Source organism: Pteropus medius, unplaced genomic scaffold, assembly GCF_902729225.1.
Source record: "Pteropus medius unplaced genomic scaffold, Ma_sr-lr_union100, whole genome shotgun sequence".
NCBI lineage: Eukaryota > Metazoa > Chordata > Mammalia > Chiroptera > Pteropodidae > Pteropus > Pteropus medius.
In genome coordinates, this window is record NW_024340847.1 from 250,126 (window position 1) to 270,179 (window position 20,054).

The following is a 20,054-nucleotide window of genomic DNA, read 5'->3' on the forward strand; positions in this document are numbered from 1 at the left end:
AATCCCCGAACCTGACGCCCTGACAGGGGCTCAGAGCTCAGGAGGGGCTTCCGGTTTGCAGCCACCATTCCCAGCGGATCTTCCAAACTAGGCTCCCACAACCCCCCCTTTCCAGGCTGAGGACCACACACGCGCACACACACTCACACGCACACTGCCAGGCCCTGCACAGCTGGAGCTGCTGGCCCCTGTCCAGGGATCCTCAAGACTGCCTGCTCTACACCCGCGCGGGCAACCACGCAGGGTCTGCGCTGATGATCACCTGTCCAGGGTCGGAGCAGAGAGGGTTCGCCCTTTCCGTCCCAGGCCTAGGGTGCGGCTGACTCCCCGGGGTCCCTTCAGGCGCGTCCGAGGGCTGGCACTGCGACCCCGGACCAGTTGCTTGCGCCCGCAGGTTAGGCAGGAGTGAGGGTGGAAGGAGGGTAAAGAGCGGAGGCTGGGCGCCTGCCCTTGGCGGGGCGGACTTACAAGGGGGTCGCCAGCGTGGTGCACACGACGCTCTCCCCCGCGCGGGGCCGCTCAGGGGCGGGTCAGGGGCGTGGCTTGGGCGTGGCCTGCGGGCGGACGCGCTGCGGGGGCGGGTTCTGGCGTGCTGGGGGCGTGTCGGGGGCGGGGACAGGGCGGGGCCCGCGGCGCTGTCCGGTGCTGAAGCCGCGGCGGCGCGGAGCGCGGGGAGGAGCGGCCGCCATGGACTGAGCGCCGCCGACATGGGGCCGCCGCTCGCGCTGCTGCTGCTGCTGCTGCTGCTGCCGCCGCGCCCGCCAGCCGCTCCCGCACCTGCATCCCGCGCCCGGCTGCTCCCGGGGCTTCTCGGTGAGTGGGGGCCGGGCGGGGGCAGGGCGGGAAGGGCCGCCTGAAGGAATGAGGGGCGTTGGGGTAGAGGCGCCTGAGGAAAAGGGAGGCGTTGGGGGAGGGGCGCCTGAGGGAACGGGGGAGGGGTGTCCGAGTGAAAGCGGGTCGGGGGAGTGTGCGGCGAGGGGGGCCCTCCCTGGAGGCGCCAGGCCGCCGGGTCCCGGCGCACCCCACCCTCGTCCCTGGCGCCCCCGTCCTCTCCTGCCCCCGGCCGCACCCGCGCGCGGTCCCCGCCCGGGTCGCCCAGGCTCGCGGACACGCGGGGCCGTGGGGTCGCGCGCCGCCCGCACCCTTGGCGACCGGCGTGTGTGCGCCCCGCGTGTCCGTGCCGCGTGCGCGGGCGGGCGGCGCGAGGCTGGGCGGGGATGGACGCGGTGGGCAGGTCGCGGTCCCGCCCGCGCGGCCCCCACCTGCGTTTCCCCAGGACGCCTCCCAGCTTCCGTGCCGCAGACGGACCTTTTTCCTCCCGTGACAGACGTGGCAGGAAGCGGGACGGGGAAGCGCCCTGGACCGGGGTGAGCCCAGAATGGCCTCCTTCCTTCCGAAACGGCCTGTTCCACAGGAACGTTTGCCCGCAGGTGCCTCCCTGCGCTCCCCTTAGCCCCTAAGGACATTCGCCGCAAGGCCAGTGTTTCCAAGGCCTCGAGGTCAGGGTCACTGGACATAATAGGGTCATGGGCATGAGAACAACGGTGCAGATAGGGGCCCAGGGGCCTGGAGAGGAGACTGGCTGGGCCCCCGGCTGCTCTGCCTTCCTGAGTTTGCCCCTCTGGTCTCCAGTGGTGCGTCCTGCCCCAGTCCCAGCCAGACACTGCAGCGCCAAGTGGGCGGCGGTCTCCTGGGAATGGCCGATTCCCGCAGGCTGGAGTGTCTGCCTTGCTTTCTGTCTCCTGGCACACTCCCTGACCCGGTGCGCAGCACAGCCCAGTTCCGTCCAGTTGGAGGGAGAGCTGGTGTTTGGAAGGGTGGAGCGGTATGTCCTGTCCCCACATCCTCAGCTGCTGTTGTTAGAGTCACTGCTGCCTGGAGGCCACTATGAGGGTCACTCCACGCACAGATCATCCTCTCCAGATGAGTCCTTTTGGGGGCCTGGGGGCTTCTGCCACCTTCAGGACCTGGAAACCAGTGAAGAAGGCCCAGCTGTGCACCAGCCCTCTTTTCTGGGCTATGTTCCCTCCTTCCTTTGGCTTAAACAGACTATCGCCTCATGTGAGAGCTGTTTACTCAGATGGCCAGACGCCACCCTCCACGTACACACAAGTCAGGGACAGCCAGGGTCAGTTGATGCCAGCCACTCAGTGTTCTAGGGAAAGCAGCTTCTATGGGATGAACAGAAGGCTGGTCCTTGACTATACACTCTGTTTCCATTACAATTGTCAGCTCATAGCATTTTGCCAGTCACCGAGGAAGGAAGAAGGGGAAGGTGGCTGAGGGAGGGAGCAAAGGAAGCCCCAAAGATGGAAGGATGTGAAGAGAAGATGGCCTCTAACTGACCTGGGTGCAGCTGTGGTATTTTGGCTACAGATGAAGTTGAATCACATCATTAAAAAAGGTGCCTTATTCCTCCTCCATTCATTATGAGCCCCAAGGAGCCTCCTGGGCAGTCTCTATACGAGACAATGTTAGGAACCTTGACATCATTAAAACTGTCTCCAGGACTACAGGACATGGGTTTAAACTGCTGCATTCCTTACACGACTGGGAACTTCCTGGCAGTATATACAGATGGCAAGACGTAAGTGTGGTCTTCCCATGTTGGGACCTAACCTGGGTAGTATGTAGCCTTGTCTACCTGTATAAGCTCCCTGTGTCCTGTCCACCCTATCTTCTTCCCTGTACCCTCTTCACCCAGAGTGCTGCTGCCATATCCTCATAAAGGCTCCAGAAAGTGCAGGAGGAACCATAGTCAGCCATGAAAGGTGTATTCTGCCCTTTTTCTCTCTCTGCATCTGGATCCTGTTTGATTATAGTCACACCAACTACATTGTTCCAAATAATGATGCACAATGAAAGACACACCTTAGATATGGCCCCAGCCATGTCACCTGTAACCTATTTATTTATTTAGCTGTTAACACTCAACCTCAGGTTGAGGCCTACAGAACACATACGATTCACAGAGATCTGGGTGTTTGCTTCTTGCTTGCATCATTAAGTTGTAGGTTAGAACAAGGGGTCAGAAGTCACCGAAACCTAAGACAAGTTCTTTCTGTACTGGGTGCCTTGCCTTGAGCTAGGGGCATCTCCACATTTAGACAATAAAAGAGCTCTTGATGAAACTCTGGGTCAACAAAACTACCATGTCTGAGTTTATTTTCATTGCTCTGAGCCACACTCCAGGACAGCCCCTTATTTCCACAACAGCTGCTGGCAGCATCCCAATGACAGTGGATATCCCACCTTCTCCCTTGCTTCAAGGGCACCCTTTCCCCTTTGTCACTTTAGCTTCCTGCCCTGTATCACCCATTGTGCTCATGTCTTTTTGGTGCAAAAGGCTTCATTATGGCACATAGTGTATGTACCATTATCTGTCACACATTATCAGAGCTGAGGCGAGCGAGAATATGGTACCCCTTTTCAATGATGCGATGCTTTGCTTGTAGCCAAAATACCATTGCTGTGTCCAGTAGCACTGTCCAGGACAGTTCTGTGGTTTGCTTCTCTTCATTTACTCCCACTGTAAGGTTTTCCTTTGCTCCTTCCCTCTGCCTTTCTCTGTGATTTCAGGACATCCTTTTGTTTAGTTGCTCAATACTTTTTCCGTATTCTGATGTGAATGTAAGCCCTTTGTCTTTAAGTCGCTCTTCAGTTACAGGGAGGCTAGTTTGTGAGCCAGCTCAGGCAGACCCACATTTAAGGGCAGTCATATCTCTTCTGCTAGAGATATGAATTTTCTCTGCCAAGGGACAGAGTCAACCTTTCATGCAAATTTTGCTTCGACAATCCAAAGTCAGACCTCACTAATGCACATGTCTTTGAAGACGGCCGTGTTTATTTTCCTCCTTTGTTTTTGCCCCCTGATTCGCCCACATGTGTTTTTCATTCACCAGCAAGCCCACAGAGCCGAGAAGGAGAGAGCAGCAGGAGCAAGAGTCAGCTTGTTTTGTGGACTAGATGGTCTGATTGTTTATTTCTAAATCAAAGCATCCTCCTTGCCACAAAGGCACAAATCCATCTTTGCTTCTTGGGGTCTGGAGTCCTTCATCTTGTTGGTCGTATGGTAATGAGCAGGCTGCCCTCCCCCAGAGTCAGAGCCCTGGCCTGAGCCTTTCTCTATCTGTTGTCTCCTCCTGCTCTGGCTCCTTTGCCCTCAGGTGCTGATGATGTCCCTGTGCAGAAGGAAGGGGGCACATGGAAAACCCCGGGTTTTCAGGAAAGGGAGGCACCAGACAATGGGCTCACCCATGAAATCAGATGCATTGGGTGTAACTGTGTGGTGGCAATCTCCTGTGTCCAGAGATGGCAGTTAAATATGTCAGACTTGGGAGTCATGTGAGGGGAATAAAACAGGTTTTCAGGTTTCTTCTCCAAGCAAAGCTAGCTGTGTGTCTCAGCATCTCACAGCTCTTCTTTTAAAAGCCCATCTATTTTTACACCTAGTTACCAAAATCATCCTCAGTGGAGCCCACGAACAGGTACGGGGGTGTGCTTAATTTGCAGTGGTCTGCTCTCTACTTTCCTTAGTGGTGGTATTGGGCCCATCATGGCGCCTGGGCCAGAAATGTCACTGGGCTGTGAAATGTGAGGACTTGAGTTCCGGTTTCCCCTGAAAAAGAGCAGTAGCAGCAGGTGAATCTGAGGCTTGTCTGAGATATGCAGCCCAGGGTTCAGCACCCCAGGGCATGTTTTGGTGAACTCTGGGATTCTTTTCTGTGATAATAATCTCTGCATTCCAAGTTCATTTTGTTCTCCTTTTTAGATGCAGTATTACCTAATTTGTGGATCTACTTACTTACACACATTTCTTTGGATTTTTGAAAGTTAGGAATATGAGGCAAGGTGTAGAAGAGAAATGGTGTCAGCTGAGCTGACATTATGCCCGGTCTTATTAAGAAAGCATTCCATTACCAAGACCTCTTAGAGCATTACCTTAGAATTTCAAACTTCCTTATGAAAAGATGTTTTAATTAATGTGACCAAAACTAAAAACAATCCTCTGGCTTTGAGTGGCAGGTATTAAGGTGTGTCTGCATATGTGCAAATATTGCTAGTTTAAGGCTTGTTTATGTGTGGAGAAGCTTAAGAAATGGGCAGAAAGAGTTTTCATCCCGATGTATCCTGGTAGGCACGGGCCCAGGGAGGCTCAGCTGAATAAGAACCTATCTTATCTCTTCAGACAAGATGTTCCATTTCCAGAGAAAGCAAACAGCTGAATTCATGGCAGATAACCCTGCTCCACATAAAAGCACCTGGCAGCTGTTTTTTACATTAGTCTAAATTGACCTTCATAAATGTAGACCCAGCTGGACTTATTTTTTTTAATCTTAGTTGATCGGAAGCCAGAAAACTAGAGAAGCAGAAAAGTCAATGCACTTTTCTGCTACCTGGAAACAGAATGGAAACAGAGTTTGCTGAAGGAAGAAGGAAGTTTTTTCTTTTAATTCATGCTATCTCTCTCACAACTCTGCCACAACCACTAAATAAATATCTAGGGCAGGAAGCGAAAAGGGGTGCGGTTCTCCTGGAAACACTTATGTTCACATATTAAGAAAATTTTGTTAGTCTGCTTCTGTGCTGCTAAGTGGGTGACTCCCATGTTAGTCTAAGAAACTGAGCTTTGGCCCAGAGGTGCTGACGTGTGAAACATCAGTGATAATCTGTCTTTAAAATGGCTACTGCGTGTGTGATGTGAGGAAATAAGGAAGCCGTGCAGGGTTTTGCGAAGATCGCTTAGTGTTAAGTCTCTTGAATGGAGGTAGATAAGAGAGTGTTTGACTTATTTTGTTTCTATCTGTTCCCTCCAGTCATATCGCTGTGAATCAGAAAAGGCAGGGGCACTCCCTCTCAGCACAGGTGACTAGTAATGGTTCCCGTGGGGCAGTTCAAGGGTCTGGCGGGCGGGAGGGGTTGAACTAATAGTTATGAAACAGATTGGGGAGCTTTCTCTTTTTAATTTAATGAAAAGTTATCATTACAATGAATTGACTTTTCCTTTTGGTGTACCATTCTATGTATTGATTCCACTGACGGGTGACAGAAGTCCCATCATGCCAACACTGCCCATGCTCTCTCTTTGTAGTGACAGCCTGCTCCATCTCCTGAGCCAAGGCAACCCCTGACGCTTTCTACGTGTGGTGACGCGTACTCCCCAGAATAAGCTTGATAGGGGAGCATTTCTATTTCCACTTTACAGATGGAAAGACCGAGGCTCGGGATGGCTAACTAGCACACTGAAGGACACTGGTGCTGGGATTGGGTCTTGGGTCTCTGGCCTTCAGAGTCTCGGTTCTTTTCCAGTGGGTGATCCCAGAGTGGGGAAGGGTTAGCTCTGTAGGATGCGGGTCCCAGCAGAAGGGTTCTTCACGCTGTTAGAACACATCCCTCTGACTCCACAAGATCAGGGGTGTCTGCCTCTTACTGTCATAACGACAGAGATGATTCTCACTTGTCAGACTGCCTTTCTCTGAGGAGCTTTGGAATGTCTAGGTTCTTTGGGGCTCTCTGGGCTGCTCCAGGAGAATTTGGAAATACTCTTTGACCATGGCAGTGGGGAGTGATTTTTCTGAGCTGGGTTTTGTTCTGGGTGGCAGATTCAATCATCTGGTTTGCCTCTCTGTGGGAGTTTTGATATTTGGAAATGGATGACTAGTTTTTGGAGACCTTCAGCCTTCCCTTGATGGCAGGAATGCAAGTGCCCCTGTAGAAGTCACTGCTTGATATGTCCATAAACACTCTGTTCAGAATGCTTCTCTGCTTCCATAAATTTTTTCCCCAGCCACACCCCTTTGGTAACCATCAGCTTATTCTCTATATCTATGGGTCTATTTCTGTTTTGGTTTGTTTATTCATTTGTTTTGTTGTTTTTTAGATTCTACATATAAATGAAATTATATGGTATTTGTCTTTCTCTGTCGGACTTATTTTACTTAGCATAATACCCTCTAAGTTCATCCATGCCATCACAAATGGCAAGATTTCATTCTTTTTTTCTTATTGATAATATTCCATTTTGTGTGTGTGTGTGTGTGTGTGTGTGCGTATACATATATAAATATATATCACGTCTTCTTTATCCATTCATTTCTTGATGGACATATAGATTGCTTCCATATCTTGGCTATTGCTATTAATGCTGCAGTGAATATAGAGGTGCTTATATCTTTTTGAATTAGTGTTCTTGGATTTCTTTGGATAAATATCCAGAAGTAGAATTGCTGGACTGTATGGTAGCTCTATTTTTAAATTTTTAAGGAACTGCCATACTGTTTTCCATAGTCGCTGCACCAATTTACAGTCCCACCAACAGTGCACGAGGGGTCCCTTTTCTCCATGTCCTCGCCAGCACTTATTTGTTGATTTATTGATGATGGCCATTCTGACAGGTGTGAGGTGATCTCATTGTGGTTTTAATTTGCATTTCTCTGATGATGAGTGACTGTCGAGCATCTTCTCATATGTCCACTGGCCAACTGTATGAACTCTTTGGAGAAATGTCTGTTCAGGTCCTCTGCCCATTTTGTTTGATTTTTTGGTGTTAAGTTGTATGAATTCCTTGTATATTTTGGATATTAACCCCTTATTGGATGTATCATTTGTGAATATCTTCTCCCATTCAGTAGATTGACTTTTTGTTTTGTTGATGGTTTCCTTCACTGGGAAAAATCTTTAGTTTGATGTAGTTCCATTTATTTATTTCCATCAGATTTTAAAAATGTAATAATACCAACACCAAAGAAGTTAGCTCTCATTTCAGACTTGTTACAACAAAAAGCCCACTTTCGAGTAAGGGAGGAAGGAAGGATTACTTTCAAAAGAAATTTTTAAGGTTAAGTTCTGTCTAAGCTTGACGTTTAGAGTGGCAAACAGGCAAAGGGTGGCTCATCTTAGTCGCTCTGTGTTCTGTTATGAGGCGTGCTGGTAGACGAAAGAATGAAATTTCCCTCACATGACGCGGGCATATTCTGTGTCACCCTCTGGTTTTGGCTTTTGATGCAATGTCCTACATACAGTACAAAGGATGTTTTTGGAAATGGTTTGTTTGATGGACAGAATTTTCAGCAAAAAGGCTGACCTGGTTTCCAAAGGGAAAAGGACTTTATATTAATGGCGCAAGTCAATTTTGACTCCAACAGCACAATACAGTCAACTTGAAAATGGACAGAGCAGCCAATAAAATTGGCCATGGGAGGCAGAGGCTTTTTCCATTTGAGGTTGTGGCTTTAATCCAGCTGAAGGCAGTAATTAACCTGTGATACGGCTTGAAGCCAATTCAGTGATGTGTATGTTCTCTAAAGTAGCTGACATTTTATAGTGGCACCAGAAGAGGCATACCAGCGAAAGCACAGTTTCTTCATGGCGGGCAGGCAGCGTGCATTGCCCTCCACTGGCCTTCCCGCCTCAAGTCATCTCAGTCCTGCCAAGGCTCATCCACTTTTACCAAAAAGTGCTTCGGGAGTTCTTGAGTCTCTTTTCCTGCTTTGCCTAAACATAGGCCGAGATTAAGATCACCATACTCACATTGGATTTAAGTGTCGTATGAGCAGACCTGGATGCGATTAAAGCCCTGTAGGAATCCGGGCTCAGCTCCGGTGGGGGGAACCATCCTTGGGACCCGGCCTTTCTGCAGCCTTGTACCTGCTTCACCAGGGTGTTCTGGTCCTTGAGTCTATGAAACAGTCACCACAGATGCAAAGAGAATCCCAGCAGAGCCGGACACTGAGGAGATTTCTGAAAGCGTTGCGGAATGAGTGGTGTGTGTCCAGAATAGAAATTAAAAGACAGAGATATCGTCCCAGTGCAGCATGTTGACCGCCGGAGAGGTTGCCTTATCTTTCCAATCAGGTGATCCTTACAGCTTACACTTGCACTCATTAGAAATCAAGAGAAATGAAAAGATTTCACCCATAGTCTCACTGCCCCCGGACGTCTGCCTGACCCTTAGGCCCCTCTCGCCGTGGGCCCTGGGCTCCTGCTCAGATGTGTGGGCCTGACGGGACCGGTCCCCCTCTGCAGCGAGGGGACTGTGACCTCCAGCTGCTGTCTGCGTGACTCTGTCACCCCTCTCTGCTCCCCCAAAGCAAGCTTGGCACTACGCTGGTTGCCTGAACCCCTGAGGCAGTTTGGGGATGATTCTCGTGGACCAGAGTTTGGGAAAAGCGAGTTTGGGACGTGGGAATCCTGTGTGCTCTCGGGCCTCCTTATGGCTGTGTCGGTTCCTAAGGGAAGAGCTGTGGGCTCTGGACTGATGCCAGTTCCTGTTGTTTGCTCCCCTGTGAGTCACCTGTTTCTCCCCAGCAGCCTCTCTCTCAGAGAAAGGAAGACAAGGAGCTTCTTTTCAAACGGAGCTTTTGTAAGGCTCCTTGAGTTCTGCAGATCCTGGGCCATTTGTGGAGGCGGGGAACCGAGCGGGGGCGGGGGGAGGCGGTTAGAAGCTGAAATGTGTGCACTCTGCCTTGCCCGGACCACCGGCCTTTACGTGTATTCCTGCGTCCCCATTCTGCTGTTGTTTGTGAACTTGTGTAATGTGTGGCTAGCTCATGTCGCAGCTTGTCATTCCTCAGAGAAAACCCTTCGGAGATGCCTGTGGGATGTTGGGTAGGAATCAGGGGTCCCCATGTGTAGCCCTTGTGCTGTGGGGGACATACTCTGGGCTTGCCCAGCAAAAACTCCAGGTTATCAACCCCTGATGTCTATTTCACTCCTGATACCTGGAATATACTTTAGAAAAAAGGCTTCGTGGCATGGTTGAGTTGGAACAGAGAAACTGGGATGTCAGAAGCAAAAACGAGCAGAGACTTTCATTTCTTGCAGAACTAGTTTTGGACTGAAATCCTGGCAGGAGCCTGGCAGGGTCCCTATGCAGGGTGACCCAGTGTCCAGGCTGCACCCGTCGTGCTGGTTACTGTCTGTATTTACAGCGCACATGTGACTCCCGACCACACCAGACCTTGGGTCTCTCGTTTGCCTTTGTCTTGTTTGGGGCAAGAAGCAAGCACTTCATGAGGGCACATGGCGTGTGGGCAATGAAAACCCAGGGGGCGCTCTTTTGCAGGAGGGCTTCACTGCTGGGAGTATACGTGGGAGGAAGCACTTTGACCACTTGAAAAAAGAAACTTTTTTAATGGGAAAACTATTTTTCAGAATAAAGATTAGATACTTAGTTTAGTCTCCTAAGAAGCAGGATCTACTTATTTTCTAATTTCTATGACATTTTTTCATAGTCGTCTATTCCTAACAAATAATGAACTTAGATTTTAATTTATCTTCGTCATAAAAAATGTGATTGCATAATACAGATCAAATAACTAGAAATGTGTAAATTACATTGCTGGTACGTATAGAATTCATATGACAAGCAAATGTCTAGGAGAATGGGCCAAGGAAATATCAAAAGAACAGTCTGGGGATGAAAATTGTTAGTAAAAATATAGTAAGTGTGTAAGGGACAAAAAGTATCAATCGTTAGCAACAAAATTAGTTTCTGCCTGGTTTTATCTATGTTGTCTCTTTGGGAAGTAACATGGAGTTCTCAAAGAATATCTTGATTTAGTGATTTTGGGAAGATACAAATGTGCAATCAAGCTGAAAATTTGGATGTTTATGTAGATATGCCTGTTCTTATTCTCCAAAGGTTTTGAGATAGTGAAATGTAGATGTCAAACCCATTTTAGGGCACTAATAAACTACATTATTGACATGTCAGTACATTAATTAAGAAGTCTATTAGAAAGGTTAAAAATGATGTGTTCAGCCTAAATTGATATTATTGAAGAATATATAGCATTTGTTTAATGATTAAATGTTTTCCTTAGGAACTCCGAAAGAACAACAGATATCTAGGGCAAATTTAAAGTCAAGCACTATGAAAAAAAGAATGTTCCATACTGTGAGAGGTGATCTTACATAAATTAGCTTCTCACCAAGATTGTAGATTAAATGAATACTAATTCCAAAATCAGTGCCTCATTTTGAAAGATTCTACCCAGATATGGATATATTGTTGCCATGTTCCAAATATTGTATGTCCAAATATATTATCCAGAATATCCAAAGATGCTGCTTTGCCATGTAAAATAAATGAATAACATAAGAAAGAATACACCCTCTGAAGAAAGAGTGGAGGGTTGTTTTAACTTGCAGCCTGGAGGAGAAAGAGGTGATCAGTTTCTTTATGGAACCCAAAGGTCTCAACTGGGAATTCAAGTGTCTGGGGATGGGTTAGGTTGTCCCAGCTGGGGTGGGAGTTGTGCTACTGGGACCTAGAGAGTGGAGGCGGGGATGCTGTTGAATGTCCCACAGTGCATGGGGTGCCCTCACCACAGACACCCGCCCACAGAGGATCATCTGGAGTGCTAGGCGGGTCGAGCCTGAGGAGCCTGGCGTAGCTGCAGGGGCGTAGGGAGAAGCTGCTGGCCACGCTCACGTGCGAGAGAGGAAGAGATCAACTTAAACTGTGGCAGCAACAACGGTAACGGAAAGAAGGGATCTTGCCCTTCGAACCCTCCTCCAGCTCTGACAGAGTGACCACCATGAAAATCTGAGCCTATCACTGTTCTGGTTGAAATGTCCCCAAACCTTGGGGACAAGACCTAACACCCACACCTCCCACCCCTTGTCCCCTGTGCACCTGCTCTCCTCTCCACCCGCCACCAGCGGGGTCCGCAGGTTTGAAGGCCACTCCAAAAGAAATGTGCATTTATTTACTATATATACACATATATATGTACTAATTTACAAATTATATATATGCTCTACTGCACTGATACTATAAAACAAAAAGTAAATTTAAAAGAATGAGAGTAAACATTACCAATGATTAAAATATTATTATTGAAGGTACAAAAACTTTTTGTACTCACTAAAATTATTAATAATGTTTCAGATGCTTAGTTTGTAAATGTCTTTTTAATCCTGATGGCTTCAAGCTATTCTCTACTGTCTCGAGGAACGACATGCACTTAGAACTCTGTCCACCAGTAATGATAATATTTGAACAAATCCGAAGGATGGCTTTTAATCTTTATGGCTGCCTTCTTGTTGGGCGTAATTAAATTAAACTGCCATGCCTTTGACCTCAGAAGTGTCTGAATAAGGGCTTCCACTAGGAGAAGTATTGGCTCATTAAACAATCTGATTTCTTTGCAAGAATTCCCTCAGATCTGATCCATACTGTGTTTAGTTAACATGGGCCACCTTGTCCGTGAGTCACGTTGCCGCGCATGTGAGCTGCAGTGCATCGTGAGAGCCGGTGGCGGGTCGTCCACCCTTCCTGCACCAGAACTCCTGGGGCCATTTGCCACAGGCCTGATGAGGCTGCAGGGTGGGCTCACAGATCAGACACGCTTAGTTTTACGTCGGTGTAAGGGTAAGTGTATCTCAATATATGTATACTCAGTTGTTGCTGAGAAAATGAATAAACCTAGAGAGTTTCTGAGCTGGAAAAGATTCCCTGGTCCGGTTTCATCAATTCGTAAATAACTGCTAAGTAAGAAGACTCAGACCTGAGGATGTCGAAGCCTCGAGAGCGACCCAGACAGAGAACCCGAAGAGGGCTGTGTGTCACGTGGTCTGCAAGTCCTCCAGGAGAGCACGGGCAGAGCCATGGCGAGTGCAAGTGAGCACGGGCAGGAAGTTAGGAGGCCGGCCTCCTTGTCCTCCAGAATTCCTTCTTTTTACTTTAGGGTCGGACTCTTCGTTTTCAAAAGTGATACTAAAGAGTGACTATTTTTCACAAGTAACATAATCTTATTTTGCAAATATCTTTACCGTGTCTGAACATCTGTTCTGGCCTTGTCGGCCAGCACTTCTAGGAAGTGATTTCCTTTCTCGCCCCACCCCGTTTCTCTGGTGGTTGGTATAAAACGTCGATGAAATGCAAAGGAGTGTTGGTTATCAGATGAGGCATCTGTGCTGGGACAACCCTCAGTTCCTATCAAGTATTTTTATAAGCATGAGATGAAGAAGAGGATGCATTTCTGCACTATACGCGTTAGATTTTTTCTGGCTGCTATTCGTTGTGCATCACTTAACCTCCAGAACAACCCTTTGAAATTTAGATCCTTACTCTAAGAACATTCAAAATGGGTTAACAACTGTTCTTCAGCTTAGACAATGTCTGGGACTGAGATTTACTTATTTAGTTGGCATAAAATGTAAATCATTCAGAAAATACGAACTCTTTGGGAGCTTACCAAACTGGTGATTGTCAGTGGGCTGAATGACATATATCATGTTCTCATCTTCATTTAAAAACTACTGTTTTTATATCAGCTTAATCACTGTTTGCTGAAGAGCAAAATCTACAGCCTTTCCTTACCAAGATCCCAGATAGAGTTCTGTGTTCAATAGTGGTGGACTGAGGCATTTGACAAGCCTGCCAAGAACACACGAGAGTCAGGACAAAATGTGGGAAATGTCAGGATCAGAGTAAAGAAATAGGGTGGAGACGCAGGAGAGGAGAATAAGGGTGTTAGTCCTGGGGAGGGGCTGGGAGGGCACCCTGCTCCTTGAGCAGGAGTCTCTGGTGCCTCTGAGAGGTGAGTTGGGACCCCAGAAGGCTACACGCTAGGAGAAATGGTTCAGCAGAGACAGGGCAGCCCTCAAAGGGAAAGAGGCCCAGCTGCGAGCTATCTCATCCTGTTTAGATAAGGATTTGGGGTCCCTGGGCCCTTGGACACTGGACAGAAGCAAGAGCTGTTCTCCTGGAGGAAGGCAGCATCGTCACAGCTTCCAGGTGGCTCTACAGTTGTTTGCATCGCTGAGTAGGACGAAACAAAAGGACATTTTGAAAGAAATTCAGGTATTTATCCTTTGTCAGATTCCTCTATTCTCACTATGAACAAAGGGTTTTGGTTTTCTACTGAATTATATAATTACCTGGGTAGAAAAACCTCTGGTCAGTACACTGGACCAAGCAGCTACTGTGAGCCAGGCCCTGTACCGGGCACTGGATGTGCAAACTCAAGCGAGGCATTGTCCCCGCCCTCCAGAACTGTTCCTGCCTCCAGAAGCTCACCAGGGCCTTTCTCTTCCCTGTGCATTCCTAGTGCTTGTTTTATAATAGATTCTTATTAAGTTAATTCACTTAACTCTGGAGAAATATTTTCGGTGTCACACACACCGTTATTCGTTTGGGATTCTCTCACCTGTCTCCACATGAGAAGACATTGGTGAGTAAATGCTGAAGTTTTGATCTCGTGGATACTTATTTTGTTGTGTTTCCTAATTCTTGCCAGGAAACGGAAGCAGCACCTATGAAGTTGGCTTTTACCTTTGGGACCCTTAAGAAATAGATACTTTTCATTAGATGTGCTGACAAATAGGGACTTATTTAAAAATAACAACATGCAAAATAAACGAGAACCACCAACCCCTGCAACAGACAGAATGAAATGAAGTGAAATGAAATAGGGAACTGATTAAAAACCGAAGACTCGTTAGGTGGAGTGTTAGGTCCGGCTTGAAAACACACCACACGAAATGCTTGCGTGTGGGGGGCCCGAGGGCAGCAGGTGTTTGGGAAGGCAGGGGGTCCTGTGTCCCAGCCTTTCTCCCCTCTTGTTCCTCGTCTGTGGCCTTTGTGACTTTGCCGACTGGGGCCTGCTGCTTGGGTGAGAGACGAAAGATCTTCTGTATGTCGCTAAAAGAAGATGAAAACATCTCAGCTTCTGTGCTATGAATTGTTTCCTTAGCCACGAACCACAGTTGACATTAGTCTCCCACTTTCTCAAGCATCCATATGCCAGCGTAGGGTGGCTGAAAAGGTGACTCGCCATCTTTAGGAGCCTTGCGATGAGCAGTGAGATCAGGGCCTGCGAGGCCGTTAATCCCTCTGCTCTGCGCTCTGCTGGGTGTCTTCTCTCGGCTGCGTCGTAAACTGACAGCTAGGAAGAACACAAAGTGAGGTTTGCAGAGAGGGAACGAGAGAGGAGGAAGCGCTCGTGTCTGGACTTGGCACACGCGGTGGTGTGGGCAGGTGCGAATGCTCAGCTCTCTTGTCCTGGCTGCACAGACCAGCGTGTGACACCGGGCAAGTCATGCCTCCTGGCCCACGGTCTGGGCTGTGAGTGAGGTCCCTCCCTCCACAGCTGGCAGCACCTGAGTTCGTGGTAGGTCTGAGGGCTGGAGTCATGTGTTTCCTCTCCTTAGCAACTTCGTTTGGACTCAGGGCCCCATGTTCACTGCCCCTGGTGGTGTTTATGATACGAGAGGTTCCAGGCTGGGAGCAGCACGGAGGAGCACAGGCCTTGGGTGAGAGAAGAGATGGGTAAGGGCAGAGGGGATGGGGTGTCAGGGAGCCCAAGCCGCCTGCTCTACGAGGACCGCAGGCCCTGGAGATCGGGCTCTTCATACACTTTCTAACTCGAGGAAGGAAACTTCACTTGGAGCTAGGTGCTGCTTGATGGTTTGAAGGGGGCTTCTCTCCCATCTTCCCCTGGCCTTGGGCTGGGCTCTGCATTTTCTGGTGGGGGCAAGCGCTGTGCTCTGTTTGCTGTTCCAGCAGAAGAATGGCAGATGCGTCGTGTTGCACGGGCCTTTCCCGTTCCTCCTCCCGGACGGGTGATTATATTTCTCCTTTTATCGTGAGTGGCCAGGTGATGTCTTTGTGGGCAGCGAGGTTAGGTGTGCATACGAACCCCAAGCTTACCAAGCCGCCCTGCGTCTGGCCTGCCTCAGCCTGCAGTGAGGAATGTCACGTTAGGTCCTCGAACTCCAGGGAGGTGGAACAGGTGCATCTGGAGGGGCCCTGGCTTTGTGGAGGCCCAAACTCAATTTCTTTCTAGGTCGCTCAGTGATGATCCAGCCCTGGGAACTCAGCCCGCACTTCCTTACAAAGCCGATTTATAACCCGAAGGTCGGTGTAGCACCTTGAGGACATGCACACAGGGAGTGACCAGTGTGGATCATTTGCCCTGAGTTTGGTCACCTGGTGAGGGTAGAACAAACATGGTGTCCTCAATGCCAAAGAGACGATGAGTGACTCGTTTTTATTAGGTCAGATTTATTCCCTTTGAAAGGCTTTTTACTATTCTGAGATTATATTCTTTTTTTTTTTATGTTAGTGATTGTTTCTTTTAAGAGGTGATTGTGATAACAGATGGTAGGTTCTTTTTTTCTTTAAGGATTTTTAATTGGAAACATAAACATTTGGCAACCTGGTATAAGTTCCCCAAATTTGAAAAAAAATGTCACTAGTCTGTGAAATTAAAAAGATAGAAACCACTATTTTCAGAAAACTTTTTTCCTTTAAGTTTTATTGAGATATAATTGACGTACAGCACTGTGTAAGTTTAAGATGTACGGCACAGTGACATGACTTACATATATTTAGAAATTATTACAGTAAGTTTAACATCCATCATCTCATGTAGATACAAAAAAGAAGAAGAAAGAGAAAAAGGTTTTTTCCTTGTAATGAGAACTTTCTTAGCAACTTTCAAATATACCACGGCAATGTTTGCTGTGGTCGTCATGTTGAAGGGTTATTTCTACGAAGTGTGACGGGTGAATGGTACCTGCTCCAGCAATGTTCGTTTAGAGGATTTGTCGTAAATCTCACAATATCGTGCAATATAAATCAAGCAGGTGATTGAGACCCACACTCGAAGACCTTTCCTTGCCGATTTCCTCAGTATGTTGGCAAAAGGAAATCCAGTCTAAGGAAAAAAAGATGTTTGTTTTTCTCCAAAATTAAGGACTCTAGCAGGAATCATTTAATGTTCCTATGGTCTCTGGAAGTAACAAGGAAAAAAGTAAGGGGTTTTGTTATATTATGATGCTATATTATGTTATGATATTATATTAGTTTTTATATTATGAGTGACCAGATTGTCTACTTCTCTGGACCTCAGTTTCCCCATCTGTAAAATAAGGAAATTGAAGTAGATATATTCACAGTATAGAGTTTGTAAATACGTTTTTAATAAATGGGGGTCCCTTTTTTGACGCACGTCTTTGTGGCAGTAATGGACGTAGTGGCAGCACACTGGTCATTCCTGCGTCCAGGACGACCTGCACACTGCCCCCACACCTGGGTCCCGGGTCCCAGGCTGGGACCCCTGCCGGTTCTCCCCTTCCTTTCGGAGCTCCCGGCAGTTCCCTGCCCCGCACTGTCCGACTGCTGTCAGCCGCCACCCCCACCTCCGGCCTCCGGCCTGGGGGGCTGTGTCCACGCCGGCTCCATCCTGCCTCCTGCGTTTCCGGTCGGTTAGTTAGCTTTGATGTTGGGTTGCCTGCTTTGAGGGGAGGGCGAGCCCACTCAGCTCGTGGCAGGAGCTTGTGTGTTCATCAGATAACGAGTGGGTCTGCAGGTCTGCGGAGAGCCCGCCGAGTCTCAGCCTTGACATTTCACATCGCCATAATGAAAAGCCTTCCTAAAATAGATGCTGCCTGCGTAATGTCTAACAGAGTCTGTGTGGAGGGTGGGAAATGCAATCTCAGACACGGCCTGGCCTCAACCAGCCTGTTTGTCACAGTGACAGGGCAGCCTGTCATGAGCTCAGGAATTTTCTGCCTTAGCAGAGACAGGAATAAACACCATAAATATGCAGGCAAGTGCAGTGCAAGACACATTTCGTTCATTTAGTTGGATGAAAGCCATTTAGCTTCCTTTAATTTTTGATCACTTCCATGATTTTAGTGTTCGCTAACAGACCCGCCATAAGAATAGCAGTGTTAGGTAACTGGTGACACCGGGAGAGCTAGATCGAGAAGGATGAGGGGGCTGTCCCCACCCTCTTCCCACCAGAAGAAAATGCCGAAGCTGAAAATCCTTTCCTCCTTTGGAGACGTTTAAAGGAGGGACACCTGGAAGCTCAAAAAGGCCTCGTTTCACCTTCGACGGTCACAGGGCAGGTGGGCTGTGGGGTTGTGGGCCTGGGGAGGGGTCTGCAGTGCCACTGATGTCATCCTTCTGATGTTCCTCACGTGCCCAAGAGCGAACAAGACCTGCAGTCTGTGGCCAATGAGTGATTTGGTTCATCTTCAGAGTCATCACAACTGTTCGTGGTCTAGGGGGTGTTTCTAAGGGCAGGAAAATGGCTCATGGAGGAAACCGCTGAGCTTAGGGAGAGGCTAGCACTGTGGCCGACGAGCAGGCTCTGCCACGTGACAGGGAAACCACTAGCATCTCCATCCATAGTCTTCTTGCCTTTAAGGGGATGCTTGTGGTGAGGCTCGAGTCAGATCGTTTCTGTTTATTGTGTGGAGTCATGACAAATACGTGGAACCCTGGCCGCAGATCCCACACGAGAGGGATCTGAGTTCAGAGCCTTCAGTGTGCTGGGACTCCAAGGGAAACTGTACTGCTGTGGACATGGCCACTTAGTGCTGGTCCAGGGGGAGCCTGATGACCCACGTGGTGGAGATGGCTGGGTGGGGTGGGGCTGCTCCATCTGCCACCAGCATGGGTCTTGGCTGTCTGCAGAACTCCCCTCTGTACGGCTGTATTTGAAAGTTGTTTATTTACCGCTGTTCTGACAATCTGTGTCATGTAGCCACAAATACCGCCTGTATGAACTGCAATCTGAAAGTTAACCTCCACTGTAAAGTTGGATCCTGTCCTCAGGGCTGCATGCTCGTGGGCTCTCTACTGTCCTGGGAACCTCATGGTTGTATAAAGGAGAAGCCTAGTGCATGCTTGTCCTCTTCTTGCCTCTCTCCCCACAGTATGGGTTTCCAAGCTGCATCCGCATCCCTGGGGCTGCGTATGATTTGTAGAAAGGCGGCACCAAGGACAGGGGATGGACCAAGGGTCTTCATGTAGTTTCTCGCGAATGCAGCTTCCTCTAAGAAGCAAGCATGCACACGGCGGGACCGTGCGGGGCTCTGCTTGTCCCAGGGCCTAATTCTCCTTGGGTTTGCACTAACTTCTCTTTGCTCCATCTGGGCCTTCATTCTCCTTCGTGTTTCTGGCTAATTAGCACACAGCCTTTCTTGGGGCTGAAGGATCAATGGCCTGCTGGCCGAGCTGGTCACTCTCTGGGCCTTACCCGATGGTCTCTTACCTGCCCTGCAAATAAGCATGTGCCATGTGAAACTAAAGCAAAACATGTCTACGTGGAGATCGGGAATGTAGCGGGAGGTGAAGGGCTCGAGGCAGCTGCTCCCAGGGGCCCTCGGGACGACTGCTGGCATCAGGGCCCGGGCAGGAGCCTGGCAGGCGCCCACCACCTGGCTCCCTGCTGATGCGCCACCCTGGGGCTGAGTGCCGCTTACGTTCCTGGTTGGTCTTCAAGCTGCACAGAGTGGTGGACTGCCCAATGAGGGCATTGGGGTCTAGCGAGGGTATGGGGTGACCCTTGCCCTCTTACAAGATGATTGACCATGTCTATCACAAAGTGCACAACTCTATGACCTGAAATTCTACTTCTAGGAATTTGCTGTACAACCTGCTTGTCCAAATGCGCAAAGAAGTTTGCACAAGGATTTTCATTGCTGCGTTATCTTTCGTTAGAATACTAGAAACAATGTAACTTTTCATGATGGAAGACTGGTTAAGTGCATCATTGTATCCATACCATAGAATCTTGGCTGTGAAAGAGTGAGGTGGAAGGACCTCCAAGGATTTGGATAATAACAGTCCCAGAGCCAGCTCTGCGCCCTTTAGCCCTTTATTCATGTGTCTCGTTCAGTCCTCACGGTGGCCCTGTAATGTGGGAACTGTGACGATGCGTGTCCCATAGATACATTCAAGCACTGTGGCTTCAGGGCTAGAGTTCTTAACCACTATAATAAATATCCAGGTGTAAAGGATGACCCTATTGGCAGGTTTTAAAAATATATACATACATTCTGGAAATAGAAAGGAGCATTCATTAGAAAATAGGAATTTTATCAAAGAGCTCACCATCTTTTCAAAGTTTAAGGGGAAGGAAGCTGAGACTGGGCCTAGAGTCCCCTGGGCATCGTGGTCCCTCCCCTCCTCTCTCCTCCCTTCCCCCCGAGCCAAGGCACACTTGTCCCTGTCTCAGAGGGATGTGGGCCCAAGCTGATGAGGACGCCCCAATGTTGGAGGCAGGCGTGCACATCCGGTGCGCTGAGCT

General features: G+C 48.7%; 1 protein-coding gene across 1 annotated transcript in view; it reads left to right on the forward strand.

Moving 5' to 3' along the window:
- Positions 1-681: 681 nt before the first annotated feature.
- PTPRN2 (protein tyrosine phosphatase receptor type N2) overlaps positions 682-20,054 on the forward strand; it is a 433,745-nt gene continuing 414,372 nt past the window's right edge. Inside the window, exon 1 of the mRNA XM_039836793.1 lies at positions 682-813. Within this exon, the coding sequence (XP_039692727.1) occupies positions 708-813 (106 nt within the window). The 5' untranslated portion in view covers positions 682-707. The remainder of the gene's footprint in view (positions 814-20,054) is intronic.